The sequence below is a fragment of the Aquarana catesbeiana genome, linkage group LG04 (assembly GCF_042186555.1).
Source record: "Aquarana catesbeiana isolate 2022-GZ linkage group LG04, ASM4218655v1, whole genome shotgun sequence".
Taxonomy (NCBI): domain Eukaryota; kingdom Metazoa; phylum Chordata; class Amphibia; order Anura; family Ranidae; genus Aquarana; species Aquarana catesbeiana.
Genome location: NC_133327.1, coordinates 279,406,228 through 279,425,216, shown reverse-complemented (window position 1 = coordinate 279,425,216; position 18,989 = coordinate 279,406,228). Strand labels below are relative to the sequence as shown.

At 42.2% G+C, this 18,989-nt stretch overlaps 1 protein-coding gene across 3 annotated transcripts in view; it reads right to left on the bottom strand.

Moving 5' to 3' along the window:
* The window catches only part of ARHGEF10 (Rho guanine nucleotide exchange factor 10), a 276,309-nt gene extending 258,077 nt beyond the window's left edge, over positions 1-18,232 (bottom strand). For 2 of the 3 annotated variants that reach the window (XM_073626640.1, XM_073626639.1), the window contains exon 1: positions 17,910-18,232. Coding sequence is in view for 1 of the 3 variants with exons in the window: in XM_073626639.1 (XP_073482740.1) it covers positions 17,910-17,955 (46 nt within the window). In the remaining 2 variants the exon portion in view is untranslated. The remainder of the gene's footprint in view (positions 1-17,909) is intronic. The other variant, XM_073626637.1, reaches the window with a different exon arrangement.
* Positions 18,233-18,989: the final 757 nt, after the last annotated feature.

The following is an 18,989-nucleotide window of genomic DNA, read 5'->3' as shown; positions in this document are numbered from 1 at the left end:
CACAAGAATGCATTAAGATTAAAGAAAAACCTTCTGCCTTTACAGCCACTTTAAAATTATTCATTAACAATTAAATAGGAAGTAAACCCTGATGGGTTTTACTTCCTCTTTTTTCCTCTGCAAAGTAAAAGCATAATGGGCTAGTATGCATCGCATACTAGCCCATTATGTTGCACCTACCTGCAAACGAAGCCCACTATGTCCCCACTGGTGGCTGCATCCATTTTCACCCCTCTTCCTTCCGGGGCCATAGACTCCGACTCTGTAACTGGCCAGAGGCATGTGACGTCACTCCTGCGAATGCGCGTGGGAGCCGCCAGTTATGGCACGGGCCCTTTAGAAATGGCACGATCATGCCATTTCTTCAGTGCTCATGCACCAACGACGTTGGCGCAAGTGTATATGGTAAATATCTCCTAAACCGTGCAGGTTTAGGAGATATTTCCAGTATCTACAGGTAAGCCTTATTATAAGCTTACCTGTAGGTAAAAGTGGTGTAACAGGGTTTACAACCACTTTAATGGCACAGCAGTGGCACACGTTTTTAGATGGTTTTGTAAATGCATGCAAAACGTGTAGTTATGAGCGTGTTTAGAAAAGGCACAGGTGTGAATGGAGCCTTAAGATTTGTAGAAATTGTTATACCTAAATATTTAAAAGAGGTAATGGTGTTAATGGATGTGGCAAAGCTGAATAAAGCGGATTTCAGTTCATCAATAAATAACAATACAGATGCACTTTCAATAATGACCAAATACGTTATTATTATAGTCATTCCGTTCTCTAAAGAGCAGCTTGTAAAACCTAAAAATAAAGTTTTGGAATTGTTTTATCTGCATGAGGCTTTATTTTATCTTCTAATTCCTATAAAAGGAGTCTGAATAAATTTGAAGCCAAAAAGACATTTTCCATCACTTCCAGCAAATAAGACCAATTAAAATACTATCAAAGGCTTAAAGAGGAGTTCCACCCAGGGGCTCCATTAAAAAAAAAAAAAAAAAAAAATTAAAAGTCAGCAGCTACAAATACTGCAGCTGCTGACTTTTAATTGGACACTTACCTGTCCCTGGGTCCAGCGATGCAGGGGATCGAAGCCCCGCTCGTCCCCCCCTCCGTTCGTCGGCGCCGGCATTTCAACTATGGGCGCCGGGCTGTGGCTTCACAGCCTGGCACCCACTGCGCATGCGCGAGCGGCGCGCCGTGATTGGCCGCTCAATCACCTGGGACCTGTAATGGGTCCCAGATGATTGACAGGAGGGAGGGAGCAGAGCCGAGCCCTTCCTGTGCCGAGGGGGAAGTGAGGTCACCAGCCCAGGCAAAGGAAGAGGCAGACTACGAGGGACCGCCTAGCAACAGGCATTTAGAGGTAAGCAAAAAAAAAAAAATATTCAAATTTTTTTTGGGGTTTTTTTTACAATTTTTCAGGTATTTTTGTTTTTTTGGATGGAACCCCACTTTAAGTTGCACCTACAGATGATATCGCTCTTGCTTTCCTATTATCCAGAAAATTTTGTACAGTAAAAAAAATTCTTAGCCCTAACCCCCAACATTTCACCTAATCCTAACAGTTAAACCCCTCCGCTTATACCTTAAACTGCACTGTCAGTATGTCTTTGTTAACTTGAAAATAACTCAATGACTAATTTGTCTTGCTAAATATTTTTATGTGACATTTTTAAAATAAATACATAAGTGCAGTGGCGTCGCTAGGGGGTGGCTTTTGGGACTATAGCCCCGAATCTAGGGTCCATAGCCCCGAGTCTCTGCAGGGGTCCCCAAGGGGAGAGGAAGCTCTCTGGGGACCCTGATGCAAGGGGCAGGCTCTCTGGGGACCCTGATTTTAAGGGGGAAGCTCTCTGGTGACCCTGACGTAAGGGGGAGGCTCTCTGGTGACCCTGACGTAAGGGGGGACTCTCTGGGGAGATATATACACACACGTATACTACTGTATATACATGTGTATGCCCGCCCAAGCGTATGGCTTTCTTTACTACGCTGATATGGGGTCTAGCCCCAGATCTTTTGTAGACCTAGCAACGCCCCTGCCTAAGTGCCTATGTTTTTATTATAAACTGACAAATGGACAACAAAGTGTTACCATAATTCTGTTAATTTGCACAGTTCTTTATCATTTAAAAAATAAACTTGTTTTTATACCTTGTAATCCAGAGGCAGACTGACATGCTGAAGTAATGTTTTAGCTATTTGTAATTGACTGTCATGGTGATCAAATGATTGGAAGCCATGCAGATTATCTGGAATGTACAGCATGTACTCAGAGTTAGCACTTTAACCAGTTCCCACCCGGCCTATAGCAGATTGATGGCCGAGCGGTGGTTCCATTATCCTGACTGGGCGTCATATGACGTCCAGCAGGATAACATGCCGCCGCACGCCCACGGAGGCGCGTATCGCAGCGATCGGTGGAGCGGTGTGTCAGCCTGACACACCGCTACACTGATCTTGGTAAAGCGCCTCCGGCGGAGGCTCCATAAGTACCAATCAGTGCCGCCTATGAGTGCCCATCGGTGCCATCTATGAGTGCCCATCGGTGCCGCATACCAGAGCCACCTATCAGTGCCCATTAGTGCCACCTTATTGGTGCCACCTCATCGGTGCCCATCAGTGCCGCCGTATCAGTGCCCATCAGTGCAGCCATATCAGTGCCCGTCATTGAAGAAACGTACTTATTTACAAAAAAATTTTAACAGAAACAAAGAAAAACTTGTTTTTTTTTTTCAAAATTTTCAGTCTTTTTTTATTTGTTGCGCAAAAAATAAAAACCACAGAGGTGATCAAATACCACCAAAAGAAAGCTCTTTTTGTGGGAACAAAATGATACAAAATTTGTTTGGGTACAGTGTAGCATGACCGCGCAATTATCATTCAAATTGCGACAGCGCTGAAAGCTGAAAATTGGCCTGGGCGGGAAGGTGTCTAAGTTCCTGGTATTGAAGTGGTTAAAGTTATCAGTCTACACTATAAATTGTAGGATAACTATGTTTAGAAAAAAAAAGGAAAAAGCAAACCAGGAGCTTTCTTGTAAAAAAGCAGCATCTAACCTCCTAATTCCTTAGTTGCCCTGTGCAGTCTGCTTCGAGTTCTTACAGCCTCCAGCACAGCTGATCCTGTATCGCATACCAGGCAGAGTCTGCAAGCTAAAGATCACAGAGAAAAACTGGCAGCTGACTGCAGCTTGAGGACGTTGCCTGACACTTGTTACATAAGAACTAATTTATGGGGTCAGTTTTGTATTAATTATTTGCAAAGCAGCCCATGGTCTGCTCGATGATACTTTTTTTTAAGCTTACAAAAAAAAAAAAAAAAAATCACATTCAATACCCCCCCCCCTCTATATATGAAGATATCTAATGCTTGTTTAGTCAAAGGTGATGTAATATTCTTCGCTCCCCCATCTCTACTTGAGCTGTGGAATGTGGGCAGGCCCTGAATGTTCTTAAGCACAATACATGACCATTGGTCCTGCATTATATATTTTGATGGTGGCGAGTGAACGGTCACATGACCGAAAAAGGGAAGCTTCATAGGGAGCAATACTGGAACTAACAAGGCTTTTGGAAGGGAGAACTAAGGTAATTCTTTCTATTACATGCCACCTACACCAAATAAACTTTATACCCTTTAATTACAGCGGCCCAAATGTGATTTTTTAGTTTTTTTAAGCTGACCAGATTTCAGCTATACAATTATCTATTTACCAAATATAATTTTTAATAGCCTAATTCTCCACCATTGAATTGTTATAACAATGCAGCCTTACTTCCCAGGGAAGCATTATATTTATTATTTACTATTCTTTTTGTGAAACAAGCATTTTTGCTCTTGTTTTGCAAACACTTTTGTGTCTGAACAACTGTTCTTTGCTCTCCTCCTCCCCTAATACCCAGCAATTTGCATACACATGTATACAGTAAATGCTTGCAAAACACGCTTATTTAGGCCCCTTTTCACACAGGCTGTCCAATCAGGTCCACCTGTCAGTTTTTCAGGCGGACCTGATCGGACCCTTCAGTCTCCCCTATGGCGCGGTGGATGTCAGCAGACACATGGCTGCTGACACCCGCTGCCATCCAATCCGATCTTGCCCGCAAAAAACTGATGGATGGTGGTCCTATTTTCCATCTGTCCAGCGGATCGGGACAGTGGACAGGCGTTGCAGTCTGTTTCCATCCGATTTCCCCATAGAGGAGAGCGGGGCTGTGTCCATGTCTGCTCTGCACAACGTGGTGGACACAGACCATGTCCTCCCTTGCGCCTGGAAACAGCACATTTTTCCACAGAAACTTATGACAATCATCATTTTACCAAAAAGTAAGGCATTATTTTCAAAAATTTCTGAGTGGTTGAGCATAGAGAGAGTAATCTACCAATACTAAGCAAAAAGGATCCTGGAGTTCAGCTTTAAAAATATTTTGTTAACCTCCCCAACCATTGTCCAGGTTAAATAACAAGTCAATATAACAAATGCTAGTAAAAAGTGTCACACCAACAGTGATGGAATGCTTTGGATTTCTGGTTATTTTCCATTCTGGCTTGGAAATTATAATATTTTTCATGAGACTGTAACCAGCAAACCTGATTGCATTCTTTAGAATGTTCGCAAGTTCAAACACACAAATTAACAAATCTCACTGTCCCTTAAGGCCTCATGCACACGAGATGCTGTTAAACTCGCGTTCAGAGGCAGTTGGACACTTTTTTCAAATGCCCCTGAACTCTTTCAATGTTATCCTATGTGTCCATGTACACAGTCTCTTTTTTGGCGTTTTTAGGCAGTTGCGTTTAACCTCGTTTTTCCAGACGCAAAAGTTTTCCACGTTTCAGACACCAAACGCGGCTAAACGCGGCTAAACGCCGGTACCGCGTTAAGTCACGTTTGCGTTTATAAGTGTTTTTACAACCTGAATTTGGGGCCCAATATCTCGGGGCCACTTGGTGCTAGGAACCCCAAATTTGGTGTGCAAACACAGTGGACCTAGCAATACAACATATCCAAATTTGGGGTTCCTAGGCAAATGTCATTCTCTGCTGCAGAAAAGTGCTTGACATTTTGCGACCCAAATTTGGGGCTCCATATCTCGGGGCCACTTGGTGCTAGGAACCCCAAATCTGGTGTGTTAACACAGTTAGACAAGCACTATACCATATCCAAAGTTGGGTCACAAAATGTCATTCTCTGTTCTGCAGACGCTTCTAGACGCAAACGCGGTAAAACGCGGCAAAATGGGCGTTTCTAAACGCCGGTTTCAGCTTTTAAAAACGTGTTCAGCAGAGTTTGCACCAGGCCTAAAACAGCAGCAAAACCAATGTTGATAAAGCACATTGTAATAAGTTGTAATCAGGCCTTTCCAAAATGTAACATTTTGTTCCTATCGCAAGGTGGTTTTACAAAATTCAAAATAAATGGTGTTGCTTTGATTCTAATCACCTCACTGCCTGGGGAAGTACTGTACAGTGGGGACGGAAAGTATTCAGACCCCCTTAAATTTTTCACTCTTTGTTATATTGCAGCCATTTGCTAAAATCATTTAAGTTCATTTTTTTTCTCATTAACGTACACACAGCACCCCATATTGACAGAAAAACACAGAATTGTTGACATTTTTGCAGATTTATTAAAAAAGAAAAACCGAAATATCACATGGTTCTAAGTATTCAGACCCTTTGCTGTGACACTCATATATTTAACTCAGGTGCTGTCCATTTCTTCTGATCATCCTTGAGATGGTTCTACACCTTCATTTGAGTCCAGCTGTGTTTGGGTATACTGATTGGACTTAATTAGGAAAGCCACACACCTGTCTATATAAGACCTTACAGCTCACATTGCATGTCAGAGCAAATGAGAATCATGAGGTCAAAGGAACTGCCTGAAGAGCTCAGAAACAGAATTGTGGCACGGCACAGATCTGGCCAAGGTTACAAAAAAATTTCTGCTGCACATAAGGTTCCTAAGAGCACAGTGGCCTCCATAATCCTTAAATGGAAGACGTTTGGGACGACCAGAACCCTTCCTAGAGCTAGCCGTCCGGCCAAACTGAGCTATAGGGGGAGAAGAGCCTTGGTGAGAGAGGTAAAGAAGAACCCAAAGATCACTGTGGCTGAGCTCCAGAGATGCAGTCGGGAGATGGGAGAAAGTTGTAGAAAGTCAACCATCACTGCAGCCCTCCACCAGTCGGGGCTGTATGGCAGAGTGGCCCGACGGAAGCCTCTTCTCAGTGCAAGACACATGAAAGCCCGCATGGAGTTTGCTAAAAAAACACCTGAAGGACTCAAAGATGGTGAGAAATAAGATTCTCTGGTCTGATGAGACCAAGATAGAACTTTCTGGCCTTAATTCTAAGCGGTATGTGTGGAGAAAACCAGGCACTGCTCATCACCTGTCCAATACAGTCCCAACAGTGAAGCATGGTGGTGGCAGCATCATGCTGTGGGGGTGTTTTTCAGCTGCAGGGACAGGACGACTGGTTGCAATCAAGGGAAAGATGAATGCGGCCAAGTACAGGGATATCCTGGACGGAAACCTTCTCCAGAGTGCTCAGGACCTCAGACTGGGCCGAAGGTTTACCCTCCAACAAGACAATGACCCTAAGCACACAGCTAAAATAGCGAAGGCGTGGCTTCACAGCAACTCTGTGACTATTCTTAAATGACCCAGCCAGAGCCCTGACTTAAACCCAATTGAGCATCTCTGGAGAGACCTAAAAATAGCTGTCCACCAACGTTTACCATCCAACCTGACAGAACTGGAGAGGATCTACAAGGAGGAATGGCAGAGGATCCCCAAAACCAGGTGTGAAAAACTTGTTGCATCTTTCCCAAAAAGACTCATGGCTGTATTAGATCAAAAGGGTGCTTCTATGAAATACTGAGCAAAGGGTCTGAATACTTAGGACCATGTGATATTTCAGTTTTTCTTTTTTAATAAATCTGCAAAAATGTCAACAATTCTGTGTTTTTCTGTCAATATGAGGAGCTGTGTGTACATTAATGAGGAAAAAAATGAACTTAAATGATTTTAGCAAATGGCTGCAATATAACAAAGAGTGAAAAATTTAAGGGGGGTCTGAATACTTTCCGTTCTCACTGTATGTTCTTTTAAAGTGTATATCAGGGCAAACTTTGGTAATACATATCTGCAATACGGCTAGGTTCACATCTGAGCGGGTGCGGAAAGGTGTGTAATCACCAGTGTTAATTTTAACATCAAATTGCGATTTAGTTATAGTCTTTTGACTAAAATGCCATTTTAGTTTTAGTTTTAGTCATATTTTAGTCGACTAAAATCTCCAGTACATTTTAGTCTACTAAAATCAAATGGATTTAGTAAAATTTTAATGCATTATTTAAGCATTTCTTTAGAATTGCCAAACTCATATACTCCTGGAGTAAAAATCTAATATGTTATTCTTTCTAATCACAACCTCTGGATACCGCAGCACGGTACTGAGAACTGCGCTGTACTATGCAGTTTCACTGTGGCCGCATTTTTGGAAAAAGGTGAAGGAACCATTTCCCTGCATTTTCAGGAGGCACAGCAGCCCATTCAAATGAATGAGCTGCTGTCAAAAAATAACAGGAACGGAAAGGAATTCCCAAAGAATTCTTCAAAGAGGAAATGACTGGTATTAAAGGTAAAAAAAATATTTTTATTAGAAAACTCCACATAACACTCGTGATTAATAAATACAGTAATAATAAACCTCCACCATGTACATCTAAAAATTTGACAATTGTCTTAAAGGACACAGGTGGCCACCACAATCAGACATACAGGCCTCACAGACAACCAAACCCCGTTAGTTCTCTATATTGGATCCTAATTCAATCATGTTGATAAAGGCAAGGTAATAGCAGCACGGCGGTTTCACTGAATACACTTGGAAGTGCAGTCACTGTAGATCTGAGGGGGACATGCAAGGAAAATAAAAAACAGCATTTTAGCTTGCACATGATTTAATGATAAAATCAGCAGAGCTTCCCCTCATTTCAAAGCTTCCCCTTAGATCTGCAGCGATCTACAGCAACTGCACTTGCAGTGCACTTGTAGGGCAAAGTGGATTTGCCTTTAGTAAATAAACCCCAAAGTCCATACATACGAAAAACCAATTAGAGGGCTTGCAGGGTTAATGGTACCCACTTAGCATAAAAAAATGCATAAATTTCTCACAGAATTAAGTTCATGTGAACTGGACACTAAATGAAAATGGGGAGATACCCTCTGGAGAATAACAAGATATGTATACAGCCTGCTTGGTAGTGTTAGCTGAAAACGGGCTAATGGATTCTACCCGGTTCAGGTGAGTGTATATATATAAATAAATAGCTTTCAGTGGATCAAATACATCTCACCACTTCACCCATCGTCCTGAGTCCACCTCGTCCAAGTCCTCAACCAGGGACAGATATTACGGCCGTCTTAGGGATAAAACCTTTAACCTTTAATAATGGTCATTTCCTCTTTGAAGAATTCTTTGGGAATTCCTTTCTGTTCCCGTTATTTTTTGTATGCTTTAGACACCTTTCACACTGAGTTGTTCCGGGTGTCAGCGGTAAAGCGGCGCTACTTTTAGCGCCGTTTTAGCGGCGCTATTCGGCCGTTAGTGGGGCGGTTTTAATTTTTTTTTTTGTTTTTATTTTGAACTGTCAAGCTGCATGACAAGTCAAGTCTGAATGCATGTTGTACAGGCCTCTTTTGGCTGTGTGCATGCACCTATAACGTGGAACTACAGTTTAGATTAAAAAAAAAGAAATTGCAAGCACACAGGCTCTTTTTTGCAGAAGAGACATGCGCATTCTCTTCTGCAATAAATAAAACCTACTTACCTGTTGCAATATATTGAGCTGCGCATGCACAGCTCAGTTTACATAGCTGGCATGCTAAGTGCTGGGATAACTGAACTACTGTACATGCACAGAAGTTAAGTTATCCTATGCTGGCCAATTAAGGTGGCTGAAGACCAGAACCTGGAAGAAGTTGGGAAGAAGACGCTTGTGTCACTGAGATAACATACGGGTGGGAGACTGATGAAGCAGAAGTATTGTGGGCTTTGGCTTTAAATTGATTTGGTGTGGCTGGTACAACACATGGGGGTTATTTACGAAAAGCAAATCCACTTTGCACTGAAAGTACACTTGGAAGTGCAGTCGCTCTAAATCTAAGGGGTAGATCTGAAATGAGGGGAAGCTCTGCTGATTTTACCATCCAATCATGTGCAAGCTAAAATCAGCAGAGCTTCCCCTCGTTTCAGATCTTCCCCTCAGATCTACAGCGACTGCACTTTCAAGTGCACTTGTAGTGCAAAGTGGATTTGCCTTTAGTAAATCGATCCCATAGGTTTATAGTGGAGTTTAGGAGCAGCAAAGTTTAGAGGCAGTCAAAGCTCTTTCTCCTAAACGCAGAAGAATCTCATTCAGGAGAGGAACTTTTGGGCATAAAAAAAATACCAAACGTGGCTTAACGCTAGATGCGTTTAGCGCTTGAGCGTTTGTTTATTTCAATGGCCAGAATAAATTACAATTCTGACCAATGAAAAACTCCTAAACACCAAATGCTGCTAAACTCACCTAAACTGGTTTGAAAAAACACAGCTTAGGTGAGTTTTTAAGGCAGATTTTCTCCTGTCTGGAGAAACATCGCTTACAAAACCTAAACCAGTGTGCATGAATCCTCAGCATCTTTTATCTTAGCACATTGAGAACAATAAAATAACCACTCCCAAGTCAATTATATGATAATATTCTTGCCTCAGCACTTAGCTACTGGCTCCTTCTCTTTCAGTGCTGCTTCCCTGAACTTCTTGTCTCCACAGGAAAGAGTTAACTGTGGACAGTGCAGTCTGAAGTAAGTTTGTTAGCTTGGAGAAAGGGGGGGGGGGGGGGTGGGACATGGACAGGGGATGTGTGTTTCTATTGATGTACACAGTGAATGGAGGCAACACTCTAAGGCTCCATTCACACTTGTACAACTGTGTGACTTTGGAGAGCAACTTTATTAATCCATATTCCTATAGCATGCATTCCTGGAGAGAGCTATAGTTTACTGGGTGCTTTAGCAACCGCCAGCTGGAGATTGGATGAAAGCCACAATGAAGAGATTTGTCAGTACACCGCGGATCAAGTTGAGGCCAAACTTTTTTTTATTAAAGCATGATCACATCACAAACAAGAGAGTGCAACCTTTCGTAGTCACACAGGACCCCTTTGTCAGGAAGAGGATGATGCAACATTGGATGGGTGCAATATGGATGCAATTTGTTGTCCCTCAAAGTCGGACCCACTGTTGCATGTAAAATATTCAGGTACAACATTCATGCAACTTTTGAAGGTTAACATTGAAGTCTATGGCCCTTAAATTGCATGAAAGGTGTACCAAAGCAACGCATGAATCACTTTAAATCACACATATATAAATGGTTATCATTGGAAAACATGGGATATGACTTGTTATGTGACTTTGATGTCCAAAGTCGCATCACAAATCACACAAGTGTGAATAGGGTCTCTGGCTCAGTTCACACTAGGGCGGCCATCCATTAGGGTTATCACATTAATTCCTGCAACCACCCACAGCCAAATTGCACTGCGAGACGTGCGGAGGCTGTTATTCATTCTGAATGGCACCCCCACACATCTCAGCCCACAGCAAGAAAGCAGGTGCGGGAATGAAGTATTTCCCTTTGTTAATCCCTCTCTAATAGATTCTAAAGTTGGTGTCTACACCTGTGTACATAGAATACAATGTTTACAAACATCTGTGTGATCAGACACAACATGATACAATATCACTGCAGAAAGGATCACAGTGAATGTAGAACTCTATCCATGTATATAAACTATACAACAGTGGTTCTCAACCTTCCTAGTGCCGTGACCCCTTGATAAAATTTCCCAAGTTGTGGGGACCCCTAACAGTAAAATTATTTTTGCTGGTCGCGTTTGCTGGCACAGTGGCGGCGTTTGCTGGCACAGTGGCAACAATTGATGGGCACAGTGGCTGCACAGTGGGACGTTTGCTGGCACAGTGGCTGCGTTTGGCACAGTGGTAACAATTAAAGGGCACAGTGGCTGCGTTTGATGGCACAGGTGGCAACGTTTGCTGGCACCATGGCGACAATTTATGGGCACAGTGGCTGCGTTTGGCACAGTGGCAACAATTAAAGGGGTCAGTGGCTGCATTTGATGGCACAGTAGCTGCGTTTGATGGCACAGTGGCAACGTTTGCTGGCACAGTGGCAACGTTTGCTGGCACAGTGGCGACAATTGATGGGCACAGTGGCTGCCCTTGGCACAGTGGCAACAATTAAAGGGCACAGTGGCGGCATTTGCTGGCACAGTGGCGACAATTGTTGGGCACAGTGGCTGTGTTTGATGGCACAGTGGCGACAATTGATGGGCACAGTGGCGACGTTTGCTGGCACAGTGGCGACAATTAATGGGCACAGTGGCTGCGTTTGGCACAGTGGCAACAATTAAAGGGCACAGTTCCTGCGTTTGATGGCACAGTGGAAGCGTTTGCTGGCACAGTGGCGACAATTGATGGGCACAGTGGCTGCATTTGATGGCACAGTGGCGGCGTTTGCTGGCACAGTGGCGACAATTGATGGGCACAATGGCTGCATTTGATGGCACAGTGGCGGCGTTTGCTGGCACAGTGGCTGCATTTGATGGCACAGTTGCAGCGTTTTAATGGGGGTTTTTTTCTGATTGTTTCAGTTTGTTTGCGCCCCCACCACTGATTTATATATAAACGTTGCGGTTGATTCCTCAAAAGTGGTTATTCCGTGCCAGTGCTAGATACACAAAGTGTATAGCTTCCAAACATGTATCTAGCACTGGCACGGAATAACTACTTTTGAGGAACCAACTGGGACGTATATATATATATATATATATACACTACGTATATATATAAGAACACCTGTGACTTCTGGTAAGTCAGACACACAGGAAAAGCTGACAAGACAACATTTTTTTTATTATGGAGATATATATATATATATATATCTCCATAATAAAAAAAATGTTGTCTTGTCAGCTTTCCTGTGTGTCTGACTTACCAGAAGTCACAGGTGTTCTTATATATATACGTTGTATATATATATATACGTCCCAGTTGGTTCCTCAAAAGTAGTTATTCCGTGCCAGTGCTAGATACATGTTTGGAAGCTATACACTTTGTGTATCTAGCACTGGCACGGAATAACCACTTTTGAGGAATCAACCGCAACGTTTATATATAAATCAGTGGTGGGGGCGCAAACAAACTGAAACAATCAGAAAAAAACCCCCATTAAAACGCTGCAACTGTGCCATCAAATGCAGCCACTGTGCCCATCAATATATATATATATCTCCATAATAAAAAAAATGTTGTCTTGTCAGCTTTTCCTGTGTGTCTGACTTACCAGAAGTCACAGGTGTTCTTCTTCTTCAGCAAGTTTCGTTGCCTCCCTCTTGGTACACTCGTCCGCAGCAAGCGGATTTCGGTGGGTGTACAAAGATGTCCGCTTGCCGACTTCTAAGTCTAAGCCTTACTGCGGACGAGAGTACCAAGATGGCGGCGACGGAACGTCACTTCCGTGTAGTCCCTCCTCTCCAGGAAGTGACATCTCGCTGGCCGAGACGGACGGACTCAGGCAGTAACTTCGGGTCTGTCTCGGCCAGCATTCGCGACCCCCTGGAGAATGGGCAATCGACCCCCCAGGGGGTCGCGACCCCCAGGTTGAGAACCGCTGCTATACAATGAGTGTAGAACTATATGCAATAGAAGAGATTTACTAAAACTGTTGTACAGCTGTGGCCAAACATTTTGAGAATGACACAAATATTAGTTTTCACAAAGTCTTCTGTCTCTCAGTGGTTTTAGATCTTTTTGTCAGCTGTTACTATGGTATACTGAAGTATAATTACAAGCATTTCATAAGTGTCAAAGGCTTTTATTGACAATTACATTAAGTTTATGTAAAGAGTCAATATTTGCATTATTTGTTTGTTGACCCTTCTTTTTCAAGACTTCTGCAATTCACCCAAGCATGCTGTCAATCATCTTCTGGGCCACATTCTGACTGATGGCAGCCCATTCTTCCATTATCAATTCTTGGAGTTTGTCAGAACTTGTGGGGTTTTCTTTGGTTCACCCTCTTCTTGAGGATTGACCACAAGTTCTCAATGGGATTAAGGTCTGGGGAGTTTCCTGACCATGGACCCAAAATGTCAATGTTGTGTTTCCCAAGCCACTTAGTTATCACTTTTATCTTATAGCAAGTTGATTCATCATACTGGAAAAGGCATTGTTCCTCATCAAACTGTTCTTGGATGGTTGGGAGAAGCTGCTCTTGGAAGATGTTTTTGTACCATTCTTCATGTGATGTGTTCTTAGGCAAAATTGTGAGTGAGCCCACTCCCTTGGCTGATAAGAATCCCCGCACATGAATGGTCTCGGGATGCTTTACTTTTGGCATGACACAGGACTGATGGTAGCGCTCACCTTCTGTTCTCCGGACAAGGTTTTCTGCGGATGCCCCAAACAAACGGAAAGGGGATTCATTGGCGAAAATGACTTTACCCCAGTCCTCAGCAGTCCAATCCCTGTACCTTTTGCAGAATATCAATCTGTCCTTGATGTTTTTCCTGGAGAGAAGTGGCTTCTTTGCTGCTCTTCTTCACCTCACTGTGCATACAGATGCACTCACACCTGCCTGCTGCCATTCCTGAGCAAGCTCTGCACTGGTGGTGCCCCGATCCTGCAGCTGAATCAACTGTAGAAGACGATCCTGGAGCTTGCTGGCTTTCTTGGGCACCTTGAAGCCTTCTTCACAAATGCAGTGGAAATGTTTTTTTTTATGGGATTAAGTTCATTTTCATGACAAAGAGGGATTTTGCAATTAATTGCAATTCATCTGATCACTCTTCATAACATTCTGGAGCAGTGTTTCTCAAACTTTTTTCAGTCAAGGCACCCTTTAAAATTCTGCACAATCTCGAGGCACCCCATTGCAAAATGTAAAAAACAGTTTTACATAAAGCAGCAACATCCTCATACATAAGACATCCAACGTTAAAGGTGATTTATTCTTTCAAAGCAAATACACTTTTGCACAGTGGTACTGACTAGTATCCCCATGTTTCTCTTCTCCCTCAGTTTCTCTCTCTCACTCAGCTAATGTGACCAAGTCCCCAGTGCTGACAGGGAGTGGCAAACAAGGATTCTGTGCAAGCGTTTGGCATCCCCCTTATCAACCAATAACAACATTGGTTGTTAGAACTGGGCGCCAGGGGCTAGAAGGTTGTAATGGTGCACAATGGAAACTTTTGGCTTTGCATAACTAGAAGGCAGGCTTGATCCACCCACTGACTTGTATACAATTTTTAGGCAATTTTTTGACATTTTGCCAAGGTAACCCTGAAGACACCTAAAGGCACCCTAGTTGAAAAAGGCTGTTCTGGAGTATATACAAATTGCCATAAAAAAAACTGAGGCAGCAGACTTTGTGAAAATGTATGTGTCATTCTCAAAACTTTTGGCCATGACTGTACACAGAATCTGGTGCAACTGTGCATAGTAACCAATCAGCTTCTGACTTTAGCTTGTTCAATTAAGCTTTGACAAAGAACCAGGAAGCTGATTGGTTACTATGCACAGCTGCACCCGTTTTAGTAAATCCCCCCTCCCATGTGTGAAGAACTATATACAATGAGTGTAGAAGTCTATCTATGTACATTATCTAACAAAAATGAGTACACCCTCACATTTTTGTAAATATTTTATTATATCTTTTCATGTGACAACACTGAAGAAATGACACTTTGCTACAATGTAAAGTAGTGAGTGTACAGCTTGTATAACAGTGTCAATTTGCTGTCCCCTCAAAATAACTCAACACACAGCCATTAATGTCTAAACTGCTGGCTACAAAAGTGAGTACACCCCTGAATGAAAATGTCCAAATTGGGCCCGGTGTCATGTGACTCATTAGTGTTACAAGGTCTCAGGTGTGAATGAGGAGCAGGTGTGTTAAATTTGGTGTTATCGCTCTCAATCTCTCATACTGGTCACTGGAAGTTCAACATGGCACCTCATGGCAAAGAGCTCTCTGAGGATCTGAAAAAAAAAAGAATTGTTGCTCTACATAAAGATGGCCTAGGCTATAAGAAGATTGCCAAGATCCTGAAACTGAGCTGCAGCATAGTGGCTAAGACCATACAGGACAGTTTAACAGGAAAGGTTCCACTCAGAACACGTCTCGCCATGGTCGACCAAAGAAGTTGAGTCCACGTGTTCAGCATCATATCCAGAGGTTGTCTTTGGGAAATAGATGTATGAGTGCTGCCAGCATTGCTGCAGAGGTTGAAGGGGTGGGGGGTCAGCCTGTCAGTGCTCAGACCATACGCCACACACTGCATCAAATTGGTCTGCATGTCATCCCAGAAGGAAGCCTCTTTTAAAGATGATGCACAAGAAAGCCCACAATGTTATAAAAAACGCCAGTAGCTTTGCAGTGAGTTTTTCAATAGCTTTTTTAGCGTTTATTAAAAAAAGCATTTTTTTTTTTTCAATGGATCAAAAAACGTTAAAGAACGCTGGTGAGCCGCGTTTTTACAGCTGAAAACCTCCTCTCAGAACCTACTAGTTTTGGGGTTTTTTTCCAGCCAAAAACCATTGATAACAGCCTATGTGTGCATGGACACATAGGATAACATGCTGAAGATTTTATTGACTGTAGAAAAAAACACCTGAAGCCAAAAACAGCAGCTGTAAAAACGTCCAAAAACATCCAGTGTGCATGAGGCCTAAAGGTGATGGACTAGACAAGTATGTCTCCAGACCTAAACCCTATTGAGCATCTGTGGGGCATCCTCAAATGGAAGGTGGAGGAGTGCAAGGTATCCAACATCCACCAGTCAGAGGCCATGTCGTCATGGAGGAGTGGAAGAGGACTCCAGTGGCAACCTGTGAAGCTCTGGTGAACTCCATGCCCAAGAGGGTTAAGGCAGTGCTGGAAAATAATGGTGGCCACACAAAATATTGACACTTTGGGCCCAATTTGGACATCTTCACTTAGGGGTCTACTCACTTTTGTTGCCAGCGGTTTAGACATTATTGGCTGTGTGTTGAGTTATTTTGAGGGGACAGCAAATTTACACTGTTATACAAGCTGTACACTCACTACTTTACATTGTAGAAAAGTGTAATTTCTTCAGTGTTGTCACATGAAAAGATCTAATAAAATATTTACAAAAATGTGAGGGGTGTACTCACTTTTGTGAGATACTGTATATATACTATCACAGTGAGTGTAGGAACATAATGAGAGTAGGACCATATACAATGAGAGTAGGACCATATACGAGTGTAGGACCAGTAAGTATAAATCCATATACAATGAGTGTAGGACCGTATATAGTAAGTATAAAACCATATACAATGAGTGTAGGACCGTATACAGTAAGTATAAAACCATATACAAACCATATACAATGAGTGTAGGACCGTATATAGTAAGTATAAATCCATATACAATGAGTGTAGGACCGTATACAGTGCGTATAAAACCATATACAATGAGTGTAGGACCATATATAGTAAGTATAGGACCATATACAATGAGTGTAGGACCATATACAGTAAGTATAGGACCATATACAATGAGTGTAAGACCGTATACAGTAAGTATAGGACCATATACAATGAGTGTAGGACCGTATACAGTAAGTATAGGACCATATACAATGAGTGTTGGACCGTATACAGTAAGTATAGGACCATATACAGTAAGTATAAAATCATATACGAGTGTAGGACCGTATATAGTAAGTATAAATCCATTTACAATGAGTGTAGGACCGTATACAGTACGTATAAAACCATATACAATGAGTGTAGGACTGTATATAGTAAGTATAGGACCATACACAATGAGTGTAGGACCGTATACAGTAAGTATAGGACCATATACAATGAGTGTAGGACCGTATACAGTAAGTATAGGACCATATACAATGAGTGTAGGACCGTATACAGTAAGTATAGGACCATATACAATGAGTGTAGGACCATATACAGTAAGTATAAAACCATATACAAGTGTAGACCGTATATAGTAAGTATAAATCCATATACAATGAGTGTAGGACCATATACAGTACGTATAAAACCATATACAATGAGTGTAGGACTGTATATAGTAAGTATAGGACCATACACAATGAGTGTAGGACCGTATACAGTAAGTATAGGACCATATACAATGAGTGTAGGACCGTATACAGTAAGTATAGGACCATATACAATGAGTGTAGGACCATATACAGTAAGTATAAAACTATATACAAGTGTAGGACCGTATATAGTAAGTATAAATCCATATACAATGAGTGTAGGACCATATACAGTACGTATAAAACCATATACAATGAGTGTAGGACTGTATATAGTAAGTATAGGACCATACACAATGAGTGTAGGACCGTATACAGTAAGTATAGGACCATATACAATGAGTGTAGGACCGTATACAGTACATATAGGACCATATACAATGAGTGTAGGACCGTATACAGTAAGTATAGGACCATATACAATGAGTGTAGGACCGTATACAGTAAGTATAGGACCATATACAATGAGTGTAGGACCGTATACAGTAAGTATAGGACCATATACAATGAGTGTAAGACCGTATACAGTAAGTATAGGACCATATACAATGAGTGTAGGACCGTATACAGTAAGTATAGGACCATATACAAATGAGTGTAGGACCGTATACAGTGAGTATAGGACCATACACAATGAGTGTAGAGTTTTATGTCCATAGAGTATCCCTCTGAGCAGACACGTCACTACCCTGGGTGTATAAGCCCACTCCACATACACACACACTCACCATCCCGAGCAGGGAGTAGAGTAGAGCCCCGGACAGACACATCCATTCACAGGTCCCAGTCAGCGTTCATTCCTGCAGCATGGTGACCCGACTCTTCGCTCCTCTGCTCCCAACTTTCCTCCTCATTCCTCCCGGGGATTGGGATGAACCGAGCCTCTCTGGGTGCTGAGCAACAGCTGATTGGCTGAGTGGCGGGGGAGCTGTCTTGCTATTGGCAGAGGAGGCTGTCAGTCAAGGTGTAGAAGAGTGTGAGGAGAGAACTGGAGGATTTGTGCAGATCGCCCAGTCTCCCCCTACACACACACACTTGTAATTCAACATCCACACATTCCTCCGGGGTCACCTGACCAGCCCAATGGCTTCTCCCTCCACAGCTGTCATTGGAGGGGCTGTGTGTTCTCTGTATATGAGGGGAGAGGGGGGCATTACACATCCACCGCTGCTCAGGGTGTGCACATAGTCATAGTAGCACAAGACTCTGTCACTTTACTATATTGTCACCAATGAAGTCATCATCAATCCGAATTTTTCTGTTTAACCCTATCATGCCTAAGCCTTTTTCTGACACTTGTTGCTTACAAGTTAAAATCCATATTTTTTGCTAGAAAATTACTAAGAACCCCCAAATGAGATATATATCTATATATATATATATATTTAGCAGAGACCCAAGAGAACAAAACGGCAATCTTTGCAATACTTTATGTCACACTGTATTTGCACAGTGCTCTTTCAAATGCAATTTGGAAGAAATGTACTTTCTTGAATTAAAAAAAAAACAAAACTGTAAAGTTAAAAGAATAAAATTATTCCCGCACTATCAAATACGGAAAAAGGCTAAACCAGGAAAAGCTGCTAGCACCGATAAGGGTACACACCTGACCTACAGAGTAAAAAATATAAAAATAAGTGGTGCAGCGCTGATCCTCACTAAACAACCATGTGTAAAAGGTGAATAAAAAAATCCAAGTGTCAAATAAAACTTATCATAGACCAAAGTGGGGAAATACAAATAAAAATAAAACCAGATCACGTGACAGCAAGTAGCAAATATCAAATGGGACATTTATTAATTATTAT